This window comes from Pipra filicauda, unplaced genomic scaffold (assembly GCF_003945595.2).
Source record: "Pipra filicauda isolate LSUMZ 115617 unplaced genomic scaffold, ASM394559v2 scaffold467_size714961_pilon, whole genome shotgun sequence".
Lineage (NCBI taxonomy): Eukaryota > Metazoa > Chordata > Aves > Passeriformes > Pipridae > Pipra > Pipra filicauda.
Genome location: NW_024104606.1, coordinates 579,914 through 599,474, shown reverse-complemented (window position 1 = coordinate 599,474; position 19,561 = coordinate 579,914). Strand labels below are relative to the sequence as shown.

The window sequence follows — 19,561 nt, the reverse complement described above, 5'->3', positions numbered from 1 at the left end:
GATCACAGTCGAGTACTTTGTCCAAAAGGGAGCAGGTTTCCATACAGATGATGCCACCTGTTTGTAGGCTGAAATGCTTGCTTTGACAAGGCATCTTTAGCCAATGTTTGTATCTGTGACAGTTGTAAGAGTTGAAACAGAGGCAAGGGAAAAACTAACAGGCCATGATGAGGATGTAGAAGGAAGTATTGATATTTTTGTATAAACAGTTTTGGGTTTTCTTTTTCTAAAGGAAAAAAAAAAGTAGATTTTTCAGATTTCTGTTTGGTTTGTTGCTGTTTTGTTTTTGTGGTGTTTTTAATATGTGTGAAAATCATAGGGTTCGTACTTCTAGGGAAGGAATTACTGCAATCCATAAACACCTGGCTTTCCCCCCCCCCTCAGTTTTTCAATACCATACTGAGCTTTTCAAAAGATCAAAGACGAAAAACCTTATTAGAGGAAAATTATGACACACAGAAAGATTACCAAAGACATGAGAGTCCTAAAAGAGAGGTTCTGTGAGAGAGACAATAGATTCCTAGCATCAGTGAAGAATGGTTTTTAGTGATTAATGCTCCTCCATGAGATCAGTACAGAAGTTTATGTAGAAAACCCCCGAACAGAACACGAATGTTATGGTGCTTTTTCTAAGCATCTGTTTGCCTTATAATAGGGCAGTAATTGTGTTGACAAGTCAAGTAGTATTTCCTCAGGAAATATTTCAATAGCTAGAGTGCCTGGAGTAGTCTGATGATATCAGAATGTCAGATGCAATTTAGAGTAAATGAGGGCATTTCTGGCATGCTTCAGTTGAGTAGAAAATATCTATCTATCTGTCCTCAGTATAGATTAAAATTACTCCAGAAAGTAAATCCAAGGGAAAATATTTCTAAAATCACAGAGGTTTTAAGCTAATGATAATTTTAGTTGTGTTCACAATATTTTTTTTCAATTCCTCTTATGAATGGCTCTTTGACACAGGGGGGAGATAAACGGTGTTTTCCCCAAACCTACTAGGTGAAATAGCAATGCCACCTGTCTAGCTGACTTTTTTTTTTTTTTGTTTTTGTTCTGATGTGGCCAAAATTTACACGAAAAAGGGCAAACACCATTTTCTCTTGAGCTGAGAAAGGTGCTAACGAGGCCACTAACAGGAACCTCCCACAGACTGGACAATCCCAATGGTCTGGTGATAACTGATGGTGTTATTAAACCCAGTTTGTGAACTCCCCAGCAGAAAAGCCTTCTAGGCCCAAAGCTACCACATTCCCCATTTTTTCCCAGACAGACTTTAATGAATCTACAATTCGGATAAAGAATACATCTTAGTGTTTAAAAACCCTACCAGAAACACTGTGGTTATCCTTAAAGCATTGCAATAAATCAGAAATATCTCAAAGAAAGAAAATACTTCTGAAACTAGACACCCGAGTGTCTATGGAACTTGACACCCAAGACTGCTATGTCTGATAAAAGTGCTAAGGAAAGAGGCCAGTGTTGAAGAAAGAATAAAAGTGAAATTTGCTAAAAAATAACACATCCTCTGTGTAACTGACAGCGTTGGCCAGGAGCACACATGGAGCCACAGAAGAGCCTTTGGAGATAAAAGAAGACATATTTTTAGGGTCTGAAGTAAGGTAAAAAACAGTGCAGCATAGCTTATATCATCAGTAAAAGGATGCAGAGTTCAGAGAGGAGTGTTGGATTGTACGAGGAAAACTTCTCATGGAGAAGTTGGAGAAAACACATGGAAAAGGAGGCCCAAGCACATGAGTGGTGGGAATGTTGCTGCAGGCTGCAAGCTGGTTAGAGGCACCGTAGGTGCAGACTGAGACACACTGCCCTAAAAATCAGCACCCAGCAAGGGCACTTCCCTGAAGAAGGTCAGCAAACTTAAAGAAATAAGTTGGTGATCCCATGTATGTAAATTTTCCCTTTTAGACAGTACTACGCCACATCCCCTTCAGTGTGATGGGTGGGACATTGTTTGGAAATGTCTACACAAGTTGCAAAAATCACCAGTGTTACAAGCTGAATTACATAGGATTTCAGATTTCTTCAGTAGGTCAGAAAATTCACTCTAGTGTCCTGATCAAGCTCCAATTAGTTTGAATTACTTGAGAAAATTATATTCTGCTTAATTTCCTTCCATAATTGCTATTTACTGTATTCTTCCTTTATTCCTGCGTAATTCTCTCATAAAAAGTCCTCTCCTAAGATCTGGATAGAGATTAAATCTTCATGTTTATGCAGAAAGGTAAAGAAGACATTTAAAAGTAATCTGATGAATCAAATTAAGGCCACAATTCAGCTGCCTGTACACAGTGGAAAGTGATTTTAAAGGTGAAAAAATGAGAATAGAACAATAATTTAAATCCATTTTATTTGTTAAAATACTATAAAAATGTAAACTCTTTAACAGGGAGGCAATAGCAGTGGATTTTTAATACTTTATGTCAGAGTTTACATTAGTTTTGAGTATACCATTAAGATTCTACTTAAATCCTGAAAGAACCAAAATATTTAATATAGTGCATGAAGTCACCATTCAATGTTTATTTCTAATTCCATGCATGCTGAATTCCTTTCAGCTTTCAAGTGTGTTACATAAATTGAAAATGTAGAGAAGAATCTTAGAACAAAAACTTGTAGTGTTTTTCTCAGAGGCATACATCTTGATTCCAGGAATCCCAATTAAATAAGAACCTTAGAAAAAATGCATATTCGCAATGTTCTGTTATTACTGATGTTTTTCTGTGTGTGACTAGGGAACTGTTGAAGTTATGTTGGTGCTTAAAATATCACCCTGTCCTAGAAGAGATTGTTTCAGGACACATATTTTCATCATCCTGCACTGTCTAGTGAGCCTTATGCACCCTTATGTGTGCAAAAGATACTTGCTCTAAACTTTAGCTTCATAATTCCTCGCAGAATACTACTTTGAAAAACAAGGAAACATAAAAAAATAACTCTGTTCAAATGAGGAAGTTATTTGTAACACTGTTTCACCACTTTTGATCTTCTGTCACGCTTCAGTCATTTTGCTTATGGATGAGTAAACTGATCCATCAGAAGTCCCTAAGTCTCCTTCCACATTTCTGTTTGGTGTTTTTTAGAAAGATTCATACTCCTATTTATAATTTTCTTATAGATATATTAAAGTGGAGATCAATAGGTAAATAATATTATACTGTTTGCCATGCAAACCTTTCAACAAAACAGTTATTCTCTCTTTATCCTCATCTAAATATAAAAGATGAAATAGAAGTAAACTCAGGGTAGCAGTTTTTTCCTTACACTTTCCAAGTGGGTTTTCCTGAGTTTTGCTCTTCTGCTTTGAGAGAATGTTCTTCTTCCCTTTATGCATGGAATGTGTGAGATACTAAACTCTTGTGCTATGTCTGGAGTACCCACCGTTTCAACATTGATGAGGAAGCTACCTGAGAGGAAGTGGGTACCTAATTTTCCTGTGTATTTGCATAATACATTTTCTTTCATGTAGGATAAACTTGATATTTGCATGAATTTGTAGCTTCCTTAAAAATCAAATTTAACGGCCAAAGGGAGAACTGAACTTCAGACACTCTTTTGTTTTTATGCCCAAACACATCTCCTGGGTAACTGGCCACACTTCCTTCAGCCCCCTTAAGGGTAAAGCTCTACATTCAACCCTTCAGGCTCCTAATCTCCGTCTTACAGTCACACATTTGTAGCTCTGCTCACTTGAAAAACTCAGCGCTATTTGTCACCTGGAGGAATTTAGAAGAGGAGAAAACTGAGAATCCAAATATGTGTTCTTCTGCTGCGTTAGTGGCCCTAGAAGGGTATTGTACTCCTGAAAGGAAGGCAAGATTTTGAAAGTCCAACCAAAGAGAGCATCCATCTCAAATTCACGCATTCTTTCAAAATTGATAAGAAATTTTTAACCATTATCTCAAGTTTTGTGTGTTTATTTGGCTCCTTGCATCCCAGGGAACAATACATCAGTCCAAACATTTCCTACCATTGCTAAACACTGAATATTCTTCACACCTTGCCTGAAATCTATCAACATTAACCTGCTTTGCAAAAGTAAATCAGGCCTTTGTTGTCTGAAACAGTAATGAATAAATCACTTGTGAAATCTATGATACCATAAGAATCCTGCTGTGGTTCTTTCCATAACTGAGAAATATTCTCTATATTTTAGAAACTTTTTATAGCAGGCCTTCTTATTTATTTGAGCGTTGAACTTCTCTATTTTACATTCTGAAGATTTAAAAGGGCGTCCCTCATCAATACCTTTACTGGCATTTCATCTAAATTGCAACCAGCGGATTTTTTTTCCTCTCTGTTTTAGGAATTTGTGTCTGAACGAATCATCTTGAAGAGAGTATAGTAAATGCTGAGATTAATCTGAGATTAAAAAATACCCTGAGGAGTAGCCTAATCTGAAACACATCAAAGTCAGAGTGAATTTAACTTTCAGTAGCCATCAGGATTTTTGTAGCCAGGGAAGGTGAGTTTACCTCCTCTAGCCCTGCCCATTCCCTCTGTTCCCCATCGACAAACACACTTTTATTTTGGTAGATCTTATTTTCAGTCTAAAGTTCTTTATCTTTTTAAGATATGAAAGTTCTAACATTTTTTTAATTCTAAAAATAAAGATATGGCAAAAAGGAACTTTTATTAAATACTTCCATGAAAATAAATTTCTATAGATAAAGAGTGTGATGGTATTTTTCATTTTGACATTTGTTCACTACAGTGTTACTAAGGTGCTTTGAACAGGTACACCAGTGCAATACCACTCTTGGGATGAGACACACTGGGATTATTTTGTCATTTTTTTCCAAGTACATTGTGCAGTGGTGTTGAAGAGCCAGTGTCAATTGTTCATCCACCCAAGTTCTTTCATTCCTATATACCTAGCAGCAAATCTCTTCTCTTCCACCCTTCCTGAAAGTGATACTGAATACCTGAAGCCTACCTTCAAGGACCAGTTTGCCAGAGGTAAGGTGAAGTATGTTCATTTCCTAACCAGCAGTAGGTGTGGTGCAGAGTGGAGTAAAAAAGAATGACATAGTAACATAAGTTTTTCTGTGGGAAACAAGCAAGCAGGAATGAAGGAAACAGGAACTACAGCATTCGAAATCTCCGTACTTGTAATGACTTTCAGAGTAATAGAATCAAAGAGTCACAGAACCATCTAGGTTGTAAAAGATCTTAAGATCATCAAGTCCAACTGTAAACCTAACATTGCCAAATCCAACATGAGACCGTATCCCTAAGCACCATGTCTGTAGGTCTTTTGAATACCTTCAGGATGGTGACTTAACCACTTCCCTGGGCAGCCTGTTCCAACGCTTCATAACCCCTTCAGCAAAAAATTTTTTCTGGTGTCCACTCTAAACCTCCCCAGTACTGCTTGAGGCCATTTCCTCTCATCACATAACACATGGCAAGAGACTGACACCAACCTTGCCTGGAGTGCCTGGCCCATGCTACTGTCCCTTGCAGCAGAGTTGTTCTCCCCCATGGCTTCCTCAGTGCCTGATGCCATGTCCTGCCAAGAGAGACATGTAAAGTGACACAGCTTTGCCTTGTGCAAGAGTGGAAAAGTCTGGGAAGCATCAGAAGGCTTTGGGAGAAGAGAGGCAAAAGAAGAGCCTCTTTAAGGCTAGGAAGCAGCCACAGCCCTGGGGCAGGGCAGAGAGATGTGGGGCTGGACCAGGCTGTGCCCCTCTCTCTGCATCCCCTTGGAGCGCAGGGAGAGATGGGAGGGATTGAGAGCAAGAGGAAAGCCTTAATCTCCTCCACACCTCCCCAGTGCTCAGGCTGAGGTGTGTGAGTTGCATGTGGCAGGCTCTGGCAAGCTGCCAGAGGGCCCTGGTAGATGAGCTGCTCCCTCCAAAATTCCAAGCCCCCACACCATCCCCCAGACACCACCAGGCTACCACAGGGTACCTGGAAGATGTGGTCAGGGAAGAAAGAAGAACTTGCTGAGAATCTTCCCTGCTACCAGTGTGCCTGGCACTCTTGCATTCACAGTCCCAGGACAGTCTCCTATGGAACCCATGGCACTGTGCAGCTGGACAGAGGGAAGAGAGGCACTGGAAGGGGCTGCAATTGCACGGAACCCAGAGCTGCTGCTGTCCCCTTTGCCAAAGCTGATAGAACAAGCTGAACATCCCGCAGGAGCCTGCATGTCTTGTGTGTGTGTCCACAGCAGTCCTGGACAAACTGTGGGGGAACAGGCACTGCTGAAAAACATCAAGGTCACAGACTGTCACAGGTGATGTTACAAGAGTGCCAGGCAGTGCCCCATCAGGGAAGCAGATGCTCCAAAAGGGGCAAAGACTAATCCACAGGATGTTACCCCTTGTTCAGTTTTATTAATTTCCTTTCATCCCAATTCTTCACCCTTTCCCTTTGAATGGCAACACAACCCTATGCCTGTGATGTTTCAGGCACTGCTCCCTGTCCTGTACTATCTGTGAACCTACTGAGGCTGCACTCTTCCCTTTGTCCACTCCCCTCATGAAAATCTTAAATAATATTGACCTCAGTCCTGATCCTGGGTTTCAACTCTACTAACTGGCCTCCAGCTGGACTTTCTGTTATTGATTGGAATCATCTGGCCCTGCATTATGCTAATGAATGGATCCATTCCATCTAAGGAGAGCTTTGTCTGGTACAGTCAAAATAGTCATTTTGCATAGTATTTTATGCAGAATCAATTTTTGGCGGTGACTTACTGAGGGCTGCCTTGCATCTCTTCAATTACAACTTTCTTTTGCAATGAATAGAAAAAAAAGTTATGTCAGTAGATCAATATATGAACTCAAACCGGTAACTTTTGGTTGCAGACCACAAGAGTAATAAAAAACATGCTACATGAAGCTCTGTTTTGTAGGGTTGCATTAGCTCTGCAACTTTGATGTCTGCCTTCTTTGGGAAGGAGGGAGAAGACCGTTGCACAGTTTGGCCAGCTGCAAGCCAAATGGCTACTGACCCCATTCACATACAACCTGAACTGTTTAATGCTGACTCCACAGACTGCTGCATGGCTTCTTTTAAAATCATGCTTTCCATGTTATTGTGAAGTGCTAATTATTTTTACTCCTATGTCTTTCACAGCAATAGAAGCAGAATCTGAACTTCTGATCCTTTTGTCCACTTCTAGCCAAGGTGATAGGAGGTGGGAAAAGAGAGCTGCAGTAACCTGAACAAAACAGAGATAACACATACTGTATTTAGTACGTTGTATTTAGTATATTGATGTTCATGGGTTTCATATTAGGGATATATGCATACTACCTAGTATACATTTTGGAAAACAAGAATAAAAGATGTCTACTGATACAAAGAAACAAGTTATTTTCCTTTTATATACTTGCAGTATTGTTTAATTAGCCTAAAATCCACGTAATACACTACACATAACAGAAGCTCTCACCTATTTTGTATACTTGAGAATATTTTGATATTAAATTGTCACAAATGAACTTAAAAGACAAGGAAATAAAATGCTGGCAATGAGGTTGTGAGCTATTTCCTAAGGAGAAACGTTATCTAACACAGACAGTGTAAACATAAGCACATAGTGCTAGTTTTATTCAGCATTTAATGTGTTATTTGAAAGTAATTTTGGGGGATTTTACAGATGTGCAGACAGTAATACTTTGTGGAATTTTTCTTTTCTGTTTAGACAGAAAGGTGTTTGGCTGTTCCTAAATGGCATGCCTTCGTTTTTATGCACCATAAACTGCAGATGTAATGGTTTGACCAGTCCTGATTAAGCAGTGGTTGGACTGGGGAAGCATTTGGAGTGGAAAGTATATGAATAACCCATAATGTTTGGAAATTATTAATGACTTGACTGGTGAACTTGCGATTACATAGTTAATTGTGGTTATGGGACACTTCATCTGACAAAAAAAGAGCATATCATAACATATAATAATATAATCCCCTATCTGTAAGATATATTAAACACGTATTAGAGATTGTTTTTATTGTTATGAATAAAAGAACTGAGGATATTTTTGTTATGATCACTAGTATTCTTCAGAGATGCTGTATTTGATTCTCATCTATGTTTTTGTTGGTAGTTCACTTTCATATTATTTCAATATGAGCTCTTTGAAATTGAAACTATTCAAAAAGACAATGTCACTTTTTTTTTTTTACCATTAAAAAAACTAACAACTGATAAATCTCTGTGGAGAGAAATGTTAACTGTTTAATTTCATGCTTAGATATGGCTTTTGTCCATACTCAACCCACATGCTTGCATACACTTCTCTTACAGGCAAAATTATATGTCATAAAACTATTCTCAGTTAGTCTTTCTTACCTAGTTATTTCCTCTTATTGAAGGAGGCAAATAAAAAGAATGGACAGAGACACTCAGACAAATGAAGATGTCAGGACCTCCGTATAGTTAAGCAACAGAGCAGACAGGGAAAGAGTTAAAAGAAAATTGGGCGGTTATAGAAAATCTTTGTACTACTGTATAACAGGGAAAAAGTTTCTATTAAGATTTAAAAACACAGCTTCTAACAAGATTAAAATACAAGTGTGATCTTCATTCCAAAATAATTTTTTTAATTACCAGCCCTATGTATCACCAACAAATGCATTACCAACACAGCCTCAAGCTGCACCAGTAGAGGTTCAGGCTGGACATCAGGAAGAATTTATTCACAGAAAGAGTTGTTAAAGATTGGAAAGGCCTGCCCAGGATGGTGATGGAGTCACCATCCCTAGAGGCATTCAGGAAACAACTGGACAGAGCACTCAGTGCCATGGTCTAGTTGACAAAGGTGGTGATCAGCCACAGCTTGGAATCCCTGATCTCGGAGGTCATTTCCAGGCTAAATAATTCTGTGATTCTGTTAACATACCACAGGTGAACCACCATTTACTGGTTTATCCGCTTTTTTTCAACTGATACTCACGTCTCTGTCTGTGTATTTTCAGATACTGGGTTTGCTACTCGGAAAAGAAAAGGGATGGCTTCCAACACAGCAAACCCTGCTAACCACTTGCCATACTTCTTCGGCAACATCACACGTGAAGATGCCGAGGAGTACCTGATGCAAGGAGGAGCAAGTGATGGACTGTACTTGCTCCGCCAAAGCCGGAATTACCTGGGGGGCTTTGCCTTATCCTTGGCCCACGGAAGGAAGGTCCATCACTATACAATTGAGAGGGAGCTGAGTGGCTCGTACGCTATTGCAGGAGGCAAGTCACATGCCAGTCCTGCTGAACTCGTTAAGTATCACTCAGAGGAAGCTGATGGCCTTATCTGTCTACTGAGGAAACCTTTCAACCGACCACCAGGCATTGAACCCAAAACAGGACCCTTTGAAGATTTGAAAGAGAACCTCATCAGAGAATATGTCAAACAAACTTGGAATTTGCAGGTAAAACCAGACTGATCTTGCCATGAAGTGGTCTTTGAGCTGGGAGAAAAAGAGATTCCGGTGTTTGTTTCTAGCTCTTGCTGTTGCTAGGTAGTATTTTTTCACAATGGAATCATAGCCATTTGAGTTTGAACAGTGGGTTGTTTTTCTTCTCCCCAAGAAATGCAGTAACTTGGCCCTAAGTGTAGTTTCCCTGAAATTTACAAAACTTAGAATTTCTGTGATGTCTTGGGCTAGCATAATCTTATCTCCTACTGCACTAACATATCTCATCAGATTTGGACCAAAAATTAATAGATGTCATGAACAAGATACAAAAATTGTTTCTTTGATTGCTCTTAGCTCTGAATTTTTATGAAGTGATATTCAGAGAGGCACGGTGACGTGATGACTTGTTTTGCATCCTCTTAGCTGGTCTTGTTTCCGTGATGCTAATTTAGATTATGTCCAAAACTAGCTTTTCCTGAAACAGGGGAGTTTCTACAGTCCAGTGTAGAACTGCAGTACATTCAGTACTGCATGTGCCAAGTAGGAATGTTCCATGTGAAGGATGGATTTTTTTCCTGAGAATTACTATGAAGAAGCCAGTCTTAACATGGCAACGCTAGTACAGGAGACTGCAACAGGAATATTATCTCACCTTGGAATGCCATCATGAGTTACCTTCACGAACTCACAGATCCACACAAGATTTTTAATCTCCTTTGCTACTAGCAAGTAACCCTGTGAATTCTGCGCTGTGAAATATGTGGAACAATTCCCAAACTGGCAAAGGCTGAAACTTATTTTCTGCAAGTGCTGAGGCTCACAATCTTTTTTCTGCAGAGTCTGAACCCAGTCTAAAGGGAGGCTGATGAACTCAAGCTAAAAACTAATGAAACTAGGGGGTTTTACCATGAGATTCTGGTCCTCGTTTAGAATTGGTAGGTTATAGATGAGATTAGAATTATCACTTCTCTCTAAAATTGGGACTGTTCTGTCTGCTCTGGGGAAGTTTGCGTTGATGTCTTTGACATAGACATGCTGCAACAATGAAAAGCATGTTCAGATTATATCAGTACACTGCCATAAGATATGTAATTTGGAGGTATGTTTGAAATCTCCCACTGACACTGTTTACTTAAGTATGTCTCACTAGCATAAAAGTAAGACTTTATTTTAAATCACAGTATAGCATATTATAATACAGTTAAATTCTGCTATATTAAGGGCTTAATTTATTGGCTAATTTTTCTTCTTTTTCTCAGAGGCACAGGAAGAACCCCAGTTTCGTGATGTTTAGATTGCCATATGTTAGTTTTTGGTTTAAAATCTTTACAGAAACCAGACCTTTGAAGAAAATACATGCAGATTTTGGATGTCCCAGAATCAGTTCCAATAGGCTGGGAGTCAACCTGCCATGTTTTTATTGCAGAAGATAGTCTGACTGTTCCACCGTGCTTTTACTACTTTCCAGGGGCATGCTCTTGAACAAGCTATCATTAGTCAGAAGCCTCAGCTGGAGAAGTTGATTGCCACCACAGCCCATGAAAAGATGCCGTGGTTCCACGGGAGGATCTCTCGGGAGGAGTCAGAGCACCGTATCCTCGTTGGGTCAAGAAACAATGGAAAATTTCTGTGAGTACATTTTTTTCTGTGGTATTGCTTGTTTGCCTACAGGGCTACTGTAAAATTCTTCTGAATAGATCTCAGATGAGACCATGCCCTGAAGGGTGGCTCATTCGCAGTGAGAGAACCCAGTCCAGCATGACAGACGTGACATGATGCTTTCTACACTGAGCGAGTGCCTCACCTAACTAAAGATGGGAAACTGTAGCAAAAGCATGGGATACCTGCAGGGGTGTCCACTGGGACCTGCTGGAGCCCAGGACAGCCCCTGGCCTCTGCAGCCCCACTGCCAAAACCTGACTACCTGTACCCAATATGTACATTTACTAAACTGGTACAATTATAGGCTTATCTTGGCAACTGTTGGGATCTGTATCTGCCAGGTGTCCCAGGGACAGTGGTGATGCTTTGTTTTGTGGGTAAGCATATTGGAAGAAGGAATTGCTTCCTCCTTGACAGCACCACCTTGTGTCTGCTGCTTACCATCTGCATTTGGCTGGCCTGATGTTGTTTTGTTTTCTGAGAAGAAATGTGCCGCTCAGGACAGTGACAGACAGCCATCAGTACAGACTAGAGCCAGACAAAGACTTCTAACCAAAAAGCTTTTCTTTTGGAAAGTCCTCATTTGGAAAATATCAGTGTTTTGAAAGAGCCACCTTTTGTCATTCTCCCCCTCCCACTCCAAACAAGAGAATAATTATATAATGATAGAAAACGAACCTTAAAAGTCATGGCTGGGTAAGGCTCACTTAGAGGTGTGTAATTTCCAAGAGAAATTTCATCACCTATGTGTGTAACAGCTCTTTCGCTTTACTGATTTGCTGTAACTCTACCACACAGGAACCAGTAACTCCTCTAAATCTTAATTTTCAGTGGAGTTAATTCCTATGAAGTCTTACCTATGAATATGTTGAATGTAGTAACATCTCATTTCTTGAAAACTCTTTTCTTCTCTCAGTCCTTGGATTTTTTTTTTGTGTCTCATGCAATTAGCCATGCATCTGCATTTTTAGCCTCTTACTCTGTATTTCTGAGTTTCACATCCAGAGGGTCCTTTACCCAGTTGCTTTCATTGCCAAGTGTAACAAACCCTTGGCATAAATTTGTCACAGATTTTGTTACATCTGTAGTAAAAAAGTGTTACAAAAGTTCGTGGAGCCATATATTTCAGTTATTGCAGATTCATCTTTTATCAGTGCCACCACACAGGAGTTTCATGGATTTGATGTACATAGTTGCTGTTCTAGATTACCAGCCCAGCATTACCATTCAATACTCCTTTTGCTTGATATCTGACTTTGCTAGTTTCTTTTCCTACATTTTAGACACAGGGTCAGGCAGATATGTAATCTGAAATAAAACATCAATCCTTTCTTTTAATGATCTTTTTTTTTGCTTTTTTCCTAAAAAAATATTGCCTTACTGCTTTCTGTTTCAACACCTTACCAAATTGATGTTATAGCAGCTGAGTAACGATGTGGATCATATATTAAAATTTGCAGCTTTTCCAGTTTGCCTCATGCACATTTCTATGTGGCCAAAAACGGGGAGGGGAGGGGGAAAGAAGCTAATTTTTCTCCAAAGAAAAGGATCCATTGGCTAATATTTCTTAACAACAGGCGTAGGCTTTGGAGTAAGGGAGTGAGACTTTTTAGCAGACTAGACCTTTTCTATTATAAACTCTGATCTCATTTTAATTTTCTATAAGCATTCCTACTGCTTTGAATAGAAATACTTTCCCAGCATTTCCCTGTGTTCCTTAAAGATGGCCTAGGAGACTGCTGTCTGCAGTGACATGCTCAGTGAGCTGTGTGGGGAGCATTCAGGCCTTGTCCCACAGGACTAGTTGTGTTGGTGGGTCTGTACCTTATATAGTTTTGCTGGAACTCAGGTGGCTGCTTTCATATCAGGTAGATAAACCCATAGAGGAGAAAATGCCAACTTTAGGGCTCTCTTCAAACCATAGGAAGTGCCACAGGAGCTTAAGTAATATGAGTATATAACTGCTAGTGTGTTGAGCTTGGGTCCCTCTTATTAAGCATAATAATGTTTAAATCTGCATCTGTAGGGTGTTTTCCAATACATTGATTGTCTTTGCACAGACTTCCTATCTGGTCAGTTTAGAGCTTAGTAACCACTTGCCTGCCATTTACTTTTATGGTCTCAGGGAAGAAACAGAGCAGCAAGAGAAATAACGTGTTGCTCATTTGCGTCAGAAATCCATTATTTTGTCTTCCTGAGCCTTTCTAGCTTTTAGATCCATAGACCTAGAGGTTCACAGCAAACAGCAAAAGGACTGTCTAACTCAGAGAGGTTTTCTGCAGCAGTTCGCTTTAACATGGGCTTGCTCAGAAGGTGTTGAGAAATAAACCACTCATTTCTGGCTGCCTGAAGCAGCATCAGCAAAGCTGCAGTGTGTGAGAGTGGTGCATTGTTTTACATTACCAAGCAGCAGTGCTTGGCAGAGTATTCTGTACGTCTGTGAATTGAAGACTGTGAATTTGTGGATGTGGCTGCTCAGGGACTGTTTTTTCTTACACTGGCTGATGTACTCAAGCCTGGTTGCGGACTGAAAAGTAAAACTTAAACACAGTCAAGGTCTAAGACAAGTTTGCTTGTTGAGGTAGGAATTGGAGCCTGGGAACATAGAGGGAAGATAGATTTTTAACGAGATGAAGTACTCCAGGACTATTTAACAATTCCACAAACCAATGCTAGTATATGACAAAAATCATATTTTTATCATGGAAAAAAATAATAAATATTAGAGGACTAGAATATTTCTATATATTTTTAACAAGTCTCTGAAACTTCATTGCACCAGAAATTTGCTATCTGTCTGACCTAACTGCCTTGAAACAAAATCCAGCACAGCAGTCTCTCTGAGAACATATCTAAATCTAGATTTCTTCAGCACTGCTTTGCAACACTACAGGATTACAAAATCTAGAATTATTTTTAATACATTAATTATGGAAATAGTTGAAAAGTTTCCTGACTGCAGTTCAAAATACTGTGAATAACACCATAAGGACAACACTACAACTCACTCAAAGAAAAATTCTGAGCTAACTGGGTGTTTTACTAGGGAATTTTCAAAGGTCTTTTTAAAGTTTTTCGTGAGTGAAGAGTCAATAAAGTAAGAATGTATGTGAATGCTAAAGAGTTTGTTTTCAAACCCAAGCATAGCAACAATGTCATGAAATGACATGAAATAAAAAGGTGTCCTTCTCTTCTGGGAAGAACACTTAAGTAAGATTGCCACTTGGCACAAAATTTGGAGAAAAAAATATAGCAGTAGAATAAAAGTAAAATATCTCTAAAAGAACATGAAGAACAACTGGAAATAGAAAACTTTAAGCCCCAGTTAAATTCATTAACACACTTTGCATTCTATGTTGTATGACAATTCTTGACCAAACTTCTGGGTTTTACTAGATTTTGCCTGGTAGGACACATTGATCGTAGATCAAACTATTAATATTGGTAATACTGTTATTGATATTGTAATAGTGTTTATATTTATAATGTATCATAACATATTTATAATATTGTTAATATTATGTATGTGACTGTACACATGTGAACCAGTTTAAAAATAATTGTAACTGTGCTAACAGTGACAGAACAGCAATATAAGAAAAGTCAGTTTTGTCTACAGTTTCACATAGGAAACAGCTCTGTTATGTGGTAAGTGTTGGCACATCTTGATTTATCACCAGTAATGACCACTTCAGTTACATGAACATGTGATCTTGCATATGTATTAGAAACCAGAAGTTCTGAAGTTGGAGGGGGATAAAGAATATTCAGAAAGACTGTTAAACTTAAAAATCAGCATTACAGAAATGTAAGTGAAGGCATTGCATAATTAGCAGTTTAGTCTCTGTAAACTTTTTACATGGGTTCACGGGTGTTATGTAGTTCACATAAAATATGAACAGTTATGTAAAAAGAAAGTAGGAAACTATTTTGGTATCATATGAATGTCTTCAGTATGCAATGAGATTACTAAAGAGGACAAAAGTAGTTTAGACTATTAGAATGATTCACAGCGATGCTCGTCATGGCATCCCATGACATCTAGAAACTAAACTGTCTCTTATATGTCACAATAATTAACACTAGTAAAAACATTTCAAAATAACAAATTTGGAATTGCAGTTGTCTGTAGGAGTTTTCTTGTCTTTTTCTTGATCAAAAATTTCTTTTTCTATTATACTTAGCAGTCTATATTTACACTGATCTTACTGCCTTCTGGGGCTTTCCCACTACTAGGGTGCATACTGATCTAGATTTATCTGACCTTGTAGAGTATTCTTTAAATAATTCTATTGATATTAAGTTTGTATCCACAAATGGAACTGGACATTGTTGACATCAAATAAGGTGAAAATGAGACTTCAATTCAGGGCTACTAATTAACGATGCAGTTCCTCTTCAAAGTGCCAAGTGGTTGATGGACTTACACGACAGAAAAAGGTTTCAAGACAAAACACAGACAGTGAACCTTCTTTCTGGGGGTGCTGTCTTCCACTCCACGGCAGCTTGGGAGAGTTGTGTTCTGAACTTCAGTTAGGTGCATAGCTGAGTGACACTGCAGTGGGACTGTGGCTTCTCAAAGCTGGCTCTTCTTTGTCTGCTTCAGCAGGAAGAGCCAAAGGTGTGAAAAAAGCCGCGGTCCCCTACTAAGGTAGCTGAGCTGAGAAGGTGCCCTATTGGGGTGCAGTTTTACAGCAAAGCTATTTGTCAGGGGTTTGGTGGAACACAGTTTATTTTGCCAGCAGGGTGAAGTCAGCTAAACAGACCAGTGTGATGCAATCTTTCTCGCAAAAGTATTTTGTAACTGTGCAGCAGCCTTAGGAGGAGGTGAATTTTCAGGTTCCGTTGTAGATAGCAACAGTGTGAGGCTGAGCTATCTCCTAAATTCTATACTGTGCTGACATTTCTGAAGCAGCTTTGAGTGTGTTACCAAACAGAGGAGAGGAAATGATGCAAATGCAGGCAGAGGTCGATCCATTTTGTCCTTTATATAATTCTTCTATACAGAGGGCACCAAGTTCATTCCTTATTGCCTTAAAACTTGGAACATGTGCAGTGTGCAGCAGATCTTTGAAGTGATAATGAGTAGCCATGTTGCTAATAGCATTACCAGAGAGATGGTCATAAGGGCAGACAAGCAGGGAATGGCTGGAGCTCGATCAGCAGTGAGGAATGTCAGTATCTCTGGCGTCAACAAAGCTGTAATCGCTGAGAAGGCAAAGCAAGGCATAGAATAAACTTGGATTGGCCTTGGATTCAGGAGGAAGAACAGTGTCACACCATTCCTAAAACAAGCATTTTGCTCCTTTATTTTCTTCATTATTCTCCGCTGTAAAATGCTGCAACTTCTGGGTTTTTTTTCTACACAGTAAATGAGTCATGTTATAGTAGCAATTTATTTTTTTTTTACCCTCAGGGATATTTTCCTTTAGAAAGAGAGGGATCATTTGGTTTTTCAGATGGAAGCAGAAAAAAATTGGGGCATTGTTCGTTTTGCTTCCAAAGAAAAATAGACTTTACCAAAGGAGGGAATGGATAGATATTTACACTGTCTGTAATGATGCTCCAAATAGGTATTGATTGCTATCTGGGTTACAGTCACAAAAACATAGAAATTACTCAAACATAGATTGTATGAAACAGAAAACCAATACCTAAATTTGATTGCATTGCATAAGGTAACAGTTTGTGATTCTACTTTCCTTTTTGTGTTGTTTTAAAAAATCTAGGTAGCTTGGCACTTCTCGAAAATATCCGTGAATTCAATTTTTTTCTCAATGAAGTTGTTCGTATTTCTGATTAATTTCAGTGGATGAAAGGGCAATATTGTTTATCTACAGGTGTTTATTATCTTTATGTTTTTCTTCTGTACATTTGTAATTCTCTGCTATAGCATGAAGTGAAAGACCAGGTGATATTTCAGTACTGGCTTCCTTGCCAAAATGCTTTCTTTTGTTGTTTTTTGTGGTTTTGTTTTTGTTTGTGTGTGTGTGTGTGTTTTGTTTTGGGGGTTTTTTTGATTGTTTTGGGGTTTGGGGGTTTTTTTGATTGTTTTGGAGTCTGGGGGTTTTTGTTGTTGTTGTTGTTTTGTTTTTTGGTTTTGGGGGTTTTTTTTGTAGGGATCCAGGTTGTGCTGGAGTTGACTTCCTACAGGTTAAAAAACACCTGCTCTATAACCCCAGGAGAACAAGGCTCCCCCTGGACCCTGGTCAATCATAAATGTTAGAATAGAGACTTCTTTTAGGATGCGGGGTGATAGAGCAGTCTGACAGAAGTTGCCCTGGCTGTGAACTGCAGATGTCTTCAGAGTTATGTAGCTGTTGGGTTAGGGGAAGAAAACGCTCAGAAATGCACCTGCAACCTTATAAACCTGAACTCTGCCTAAATCCTTCACTAAATTGTGATAGAGCTGTTTGGGTCTGTGCCATGGTCTTTAGCAATCAGGGCTCTCCTCTCCTATGGGTGCCTGTGCTCTCAAGAAATGTTTACAGTGCTTCTTGTGGTAGTATCAACTCTTGCAAATGATAGTCAGTTTCAATAGATCTAATTGCACTGGAGCCACCATTTCTTCACGTGGAATACGAAGGACATTTGTTACTGGGAAGCAATCCATTGCATTTTTCTAGTTTTACTTGTGCTTTATTCTGAGGAGAAGTTTGATTGCAAAAAAGTTTGTGTTTTAGAAGCAATGTCCTCTATTCTGAAAATCCTTTTCTAAGCCTTATTTGCTTAGAGCAAGTCAGAGGAAGACAAAGTAAAAGCCACTCTTCATTTTAGCAGAGCCCGTTGCTCTTCACTGGTCAGTCAGCACAGGAAATCAACATGCTGAGAAAACACCTATCATGAAAAACCACAGTGTGTTTCAATTTGCCTTAGAGACTTAGGCAAGCTACTTTGGTTTCAGAAAACAAAAAAAAAATTGACATTACTTCCCTTTTCCTTTAGCCAGTGTCCTGTTCAATATTAGGCAACAAGAATCACTCTACTTAAAAAAAGCAGGTGCATGAGTAGTTCAGACAAAACATAGTTCTACTTCAGCGTTGAGTGAGTCAGCTGAGGAACAGAATGTAATACCTGCCTCTGCAATCTTTTGAGATACAATAACAAGTACTAGTGCTGCACCAACAAAGCTTCTCAACATCTTAGTGAGCATATACTGCTGTATTTTTTTCCAGGGCTGTTCAAAAATTCAAGAGAGAGTGAGTAGATTTCTATGCACATTGGAGCAAGAAATATTTCACTGTTGCAGAATCTGGGTTTTTCACTAAAAAAGCCAGAAAATTTTTGGTCTAACTCTATTGCTGTCTCACTATCAGCAGTAAGTGCACATGGGCAACTCAAACTAAAAGAAAAAGCCTACTTTCTAAACTCAGAAACACTGCACTGACTGTGATGGAGCCAGTGGCAAATTCCTGTCTCCTCTGAGTCCAGTCACCAAAATACACAGACCTTGAGTACACATAAAACAGCTCTGCCACACTTCACAGGCATCTCAGATGGTGTTTGCAGGTCTTTTGAAAAAAGGAGATCATCCTGGCTACCTATGAATTTTAGACACAATTTTTATATTGCGTTTCATGATCTGTCCATGGTGAAGTTTAGATATATATGTGCCAATGCCATCTAGAGTTTCAAATGAATTTTGCATGAAATCTGCAACAAAGCAATGTATTTACTGAAATTTTAAGAATTAATGATTACAGAAGTGCATTCCCAGAAAAAAAAAATCTATTTCAGAGCACAGATATTTTCTCTTTGTTTGATTTTCACATTATATTCTTTTAATGTTTTATTTTCTGCTCTTACTGTCAAATAAAATACACAAGAGAGGTAGGCCAGCACTGCAGAAGCTTTCGAATGCTTATTTAGAGCATTCTTTATGCATTGCACAGTGTTCTGCAGCCATGGATTTTATGTTTCAATCTGTTGCATTTTGGGGAAAAGAAGGGAAACTTCAGGGAATTTATCTGAAAACAAGCTACGCGAAGAAATAAATGAAAAGCTTAACCAAATGTCTTCAAAAGTTGCAATGCTGACTTTGTTTTGTTTTTAACTCAAAATCTAAAAAATATTCCTGTTAGATCGTAACCCTGAAAATCTTATTCCTACAGCATCCGAGAGAGGGACAGGAATGGTTCCTATGCCCTGTGCCTGCTAAATGATGGAAAAGTACTGCATTACCGAATTGACAGAGATAAGACAGGAAAGCTCTCCATACCAGACGGAAAAAGGTTTGACACCCTCTGGCAGGTCTGTTAAATTTTCATCACGTGGATAACTGTCATCAGATTTCCCTGTAACTGACCAAGGCAGCTTTGTTTTATTTTGCCATGTTGCAATAAGCCTTTGGCCAAAACCAGTGTGTTCTGGCAGGTTATTTTTTATATGTTTCCAACTTTGTGTGGCTTCTAGACGTGAGGAAAATGTGTGTTAATATAGGCAGCTATGTGAGTGTAGAGGGTTTAATCATTTCTAAATGTGATGTTGCAGCCTAGCCTAGAGTTCAAAATTGCTGTAAT

General features: G+C 38.9%; 1 protein-coding gene across 2 annotated transcripts in view; it reads left to right on the top strand.

Moving 5' to 3' along the window:
* Positions 1 to 19,561, top strand: part of SYK (spleen associated tyrosine kinase) — a 48,968-nt gene that overhangs the window by 9,643 nt on the left and 19,764 nt on the right. For both annotated transcript variants that reach the window (XM_027721970.2, XM_027721971.2), the window contains exons 2-4: positions 8,947 to 9,392; positions 10,849 to 11,009; positions 19,154 to 19,292. In XM_027721970.2, coding sequence (XP_027577771.1) covers positions 8,979 to 9,392; positions 10,849 to 11,009; positions 19,154 to 19,292 — 714 coding nt within the window. In that variant the 5' untranslated portion in view covers positions 8,947 to 8,978. The remainder of the gene's footprint in view (positions 1 to 8,946; positions 9,393 to 10,848; positions 11,010 to 19,153; positions 19,293 to 19,561) is intronic.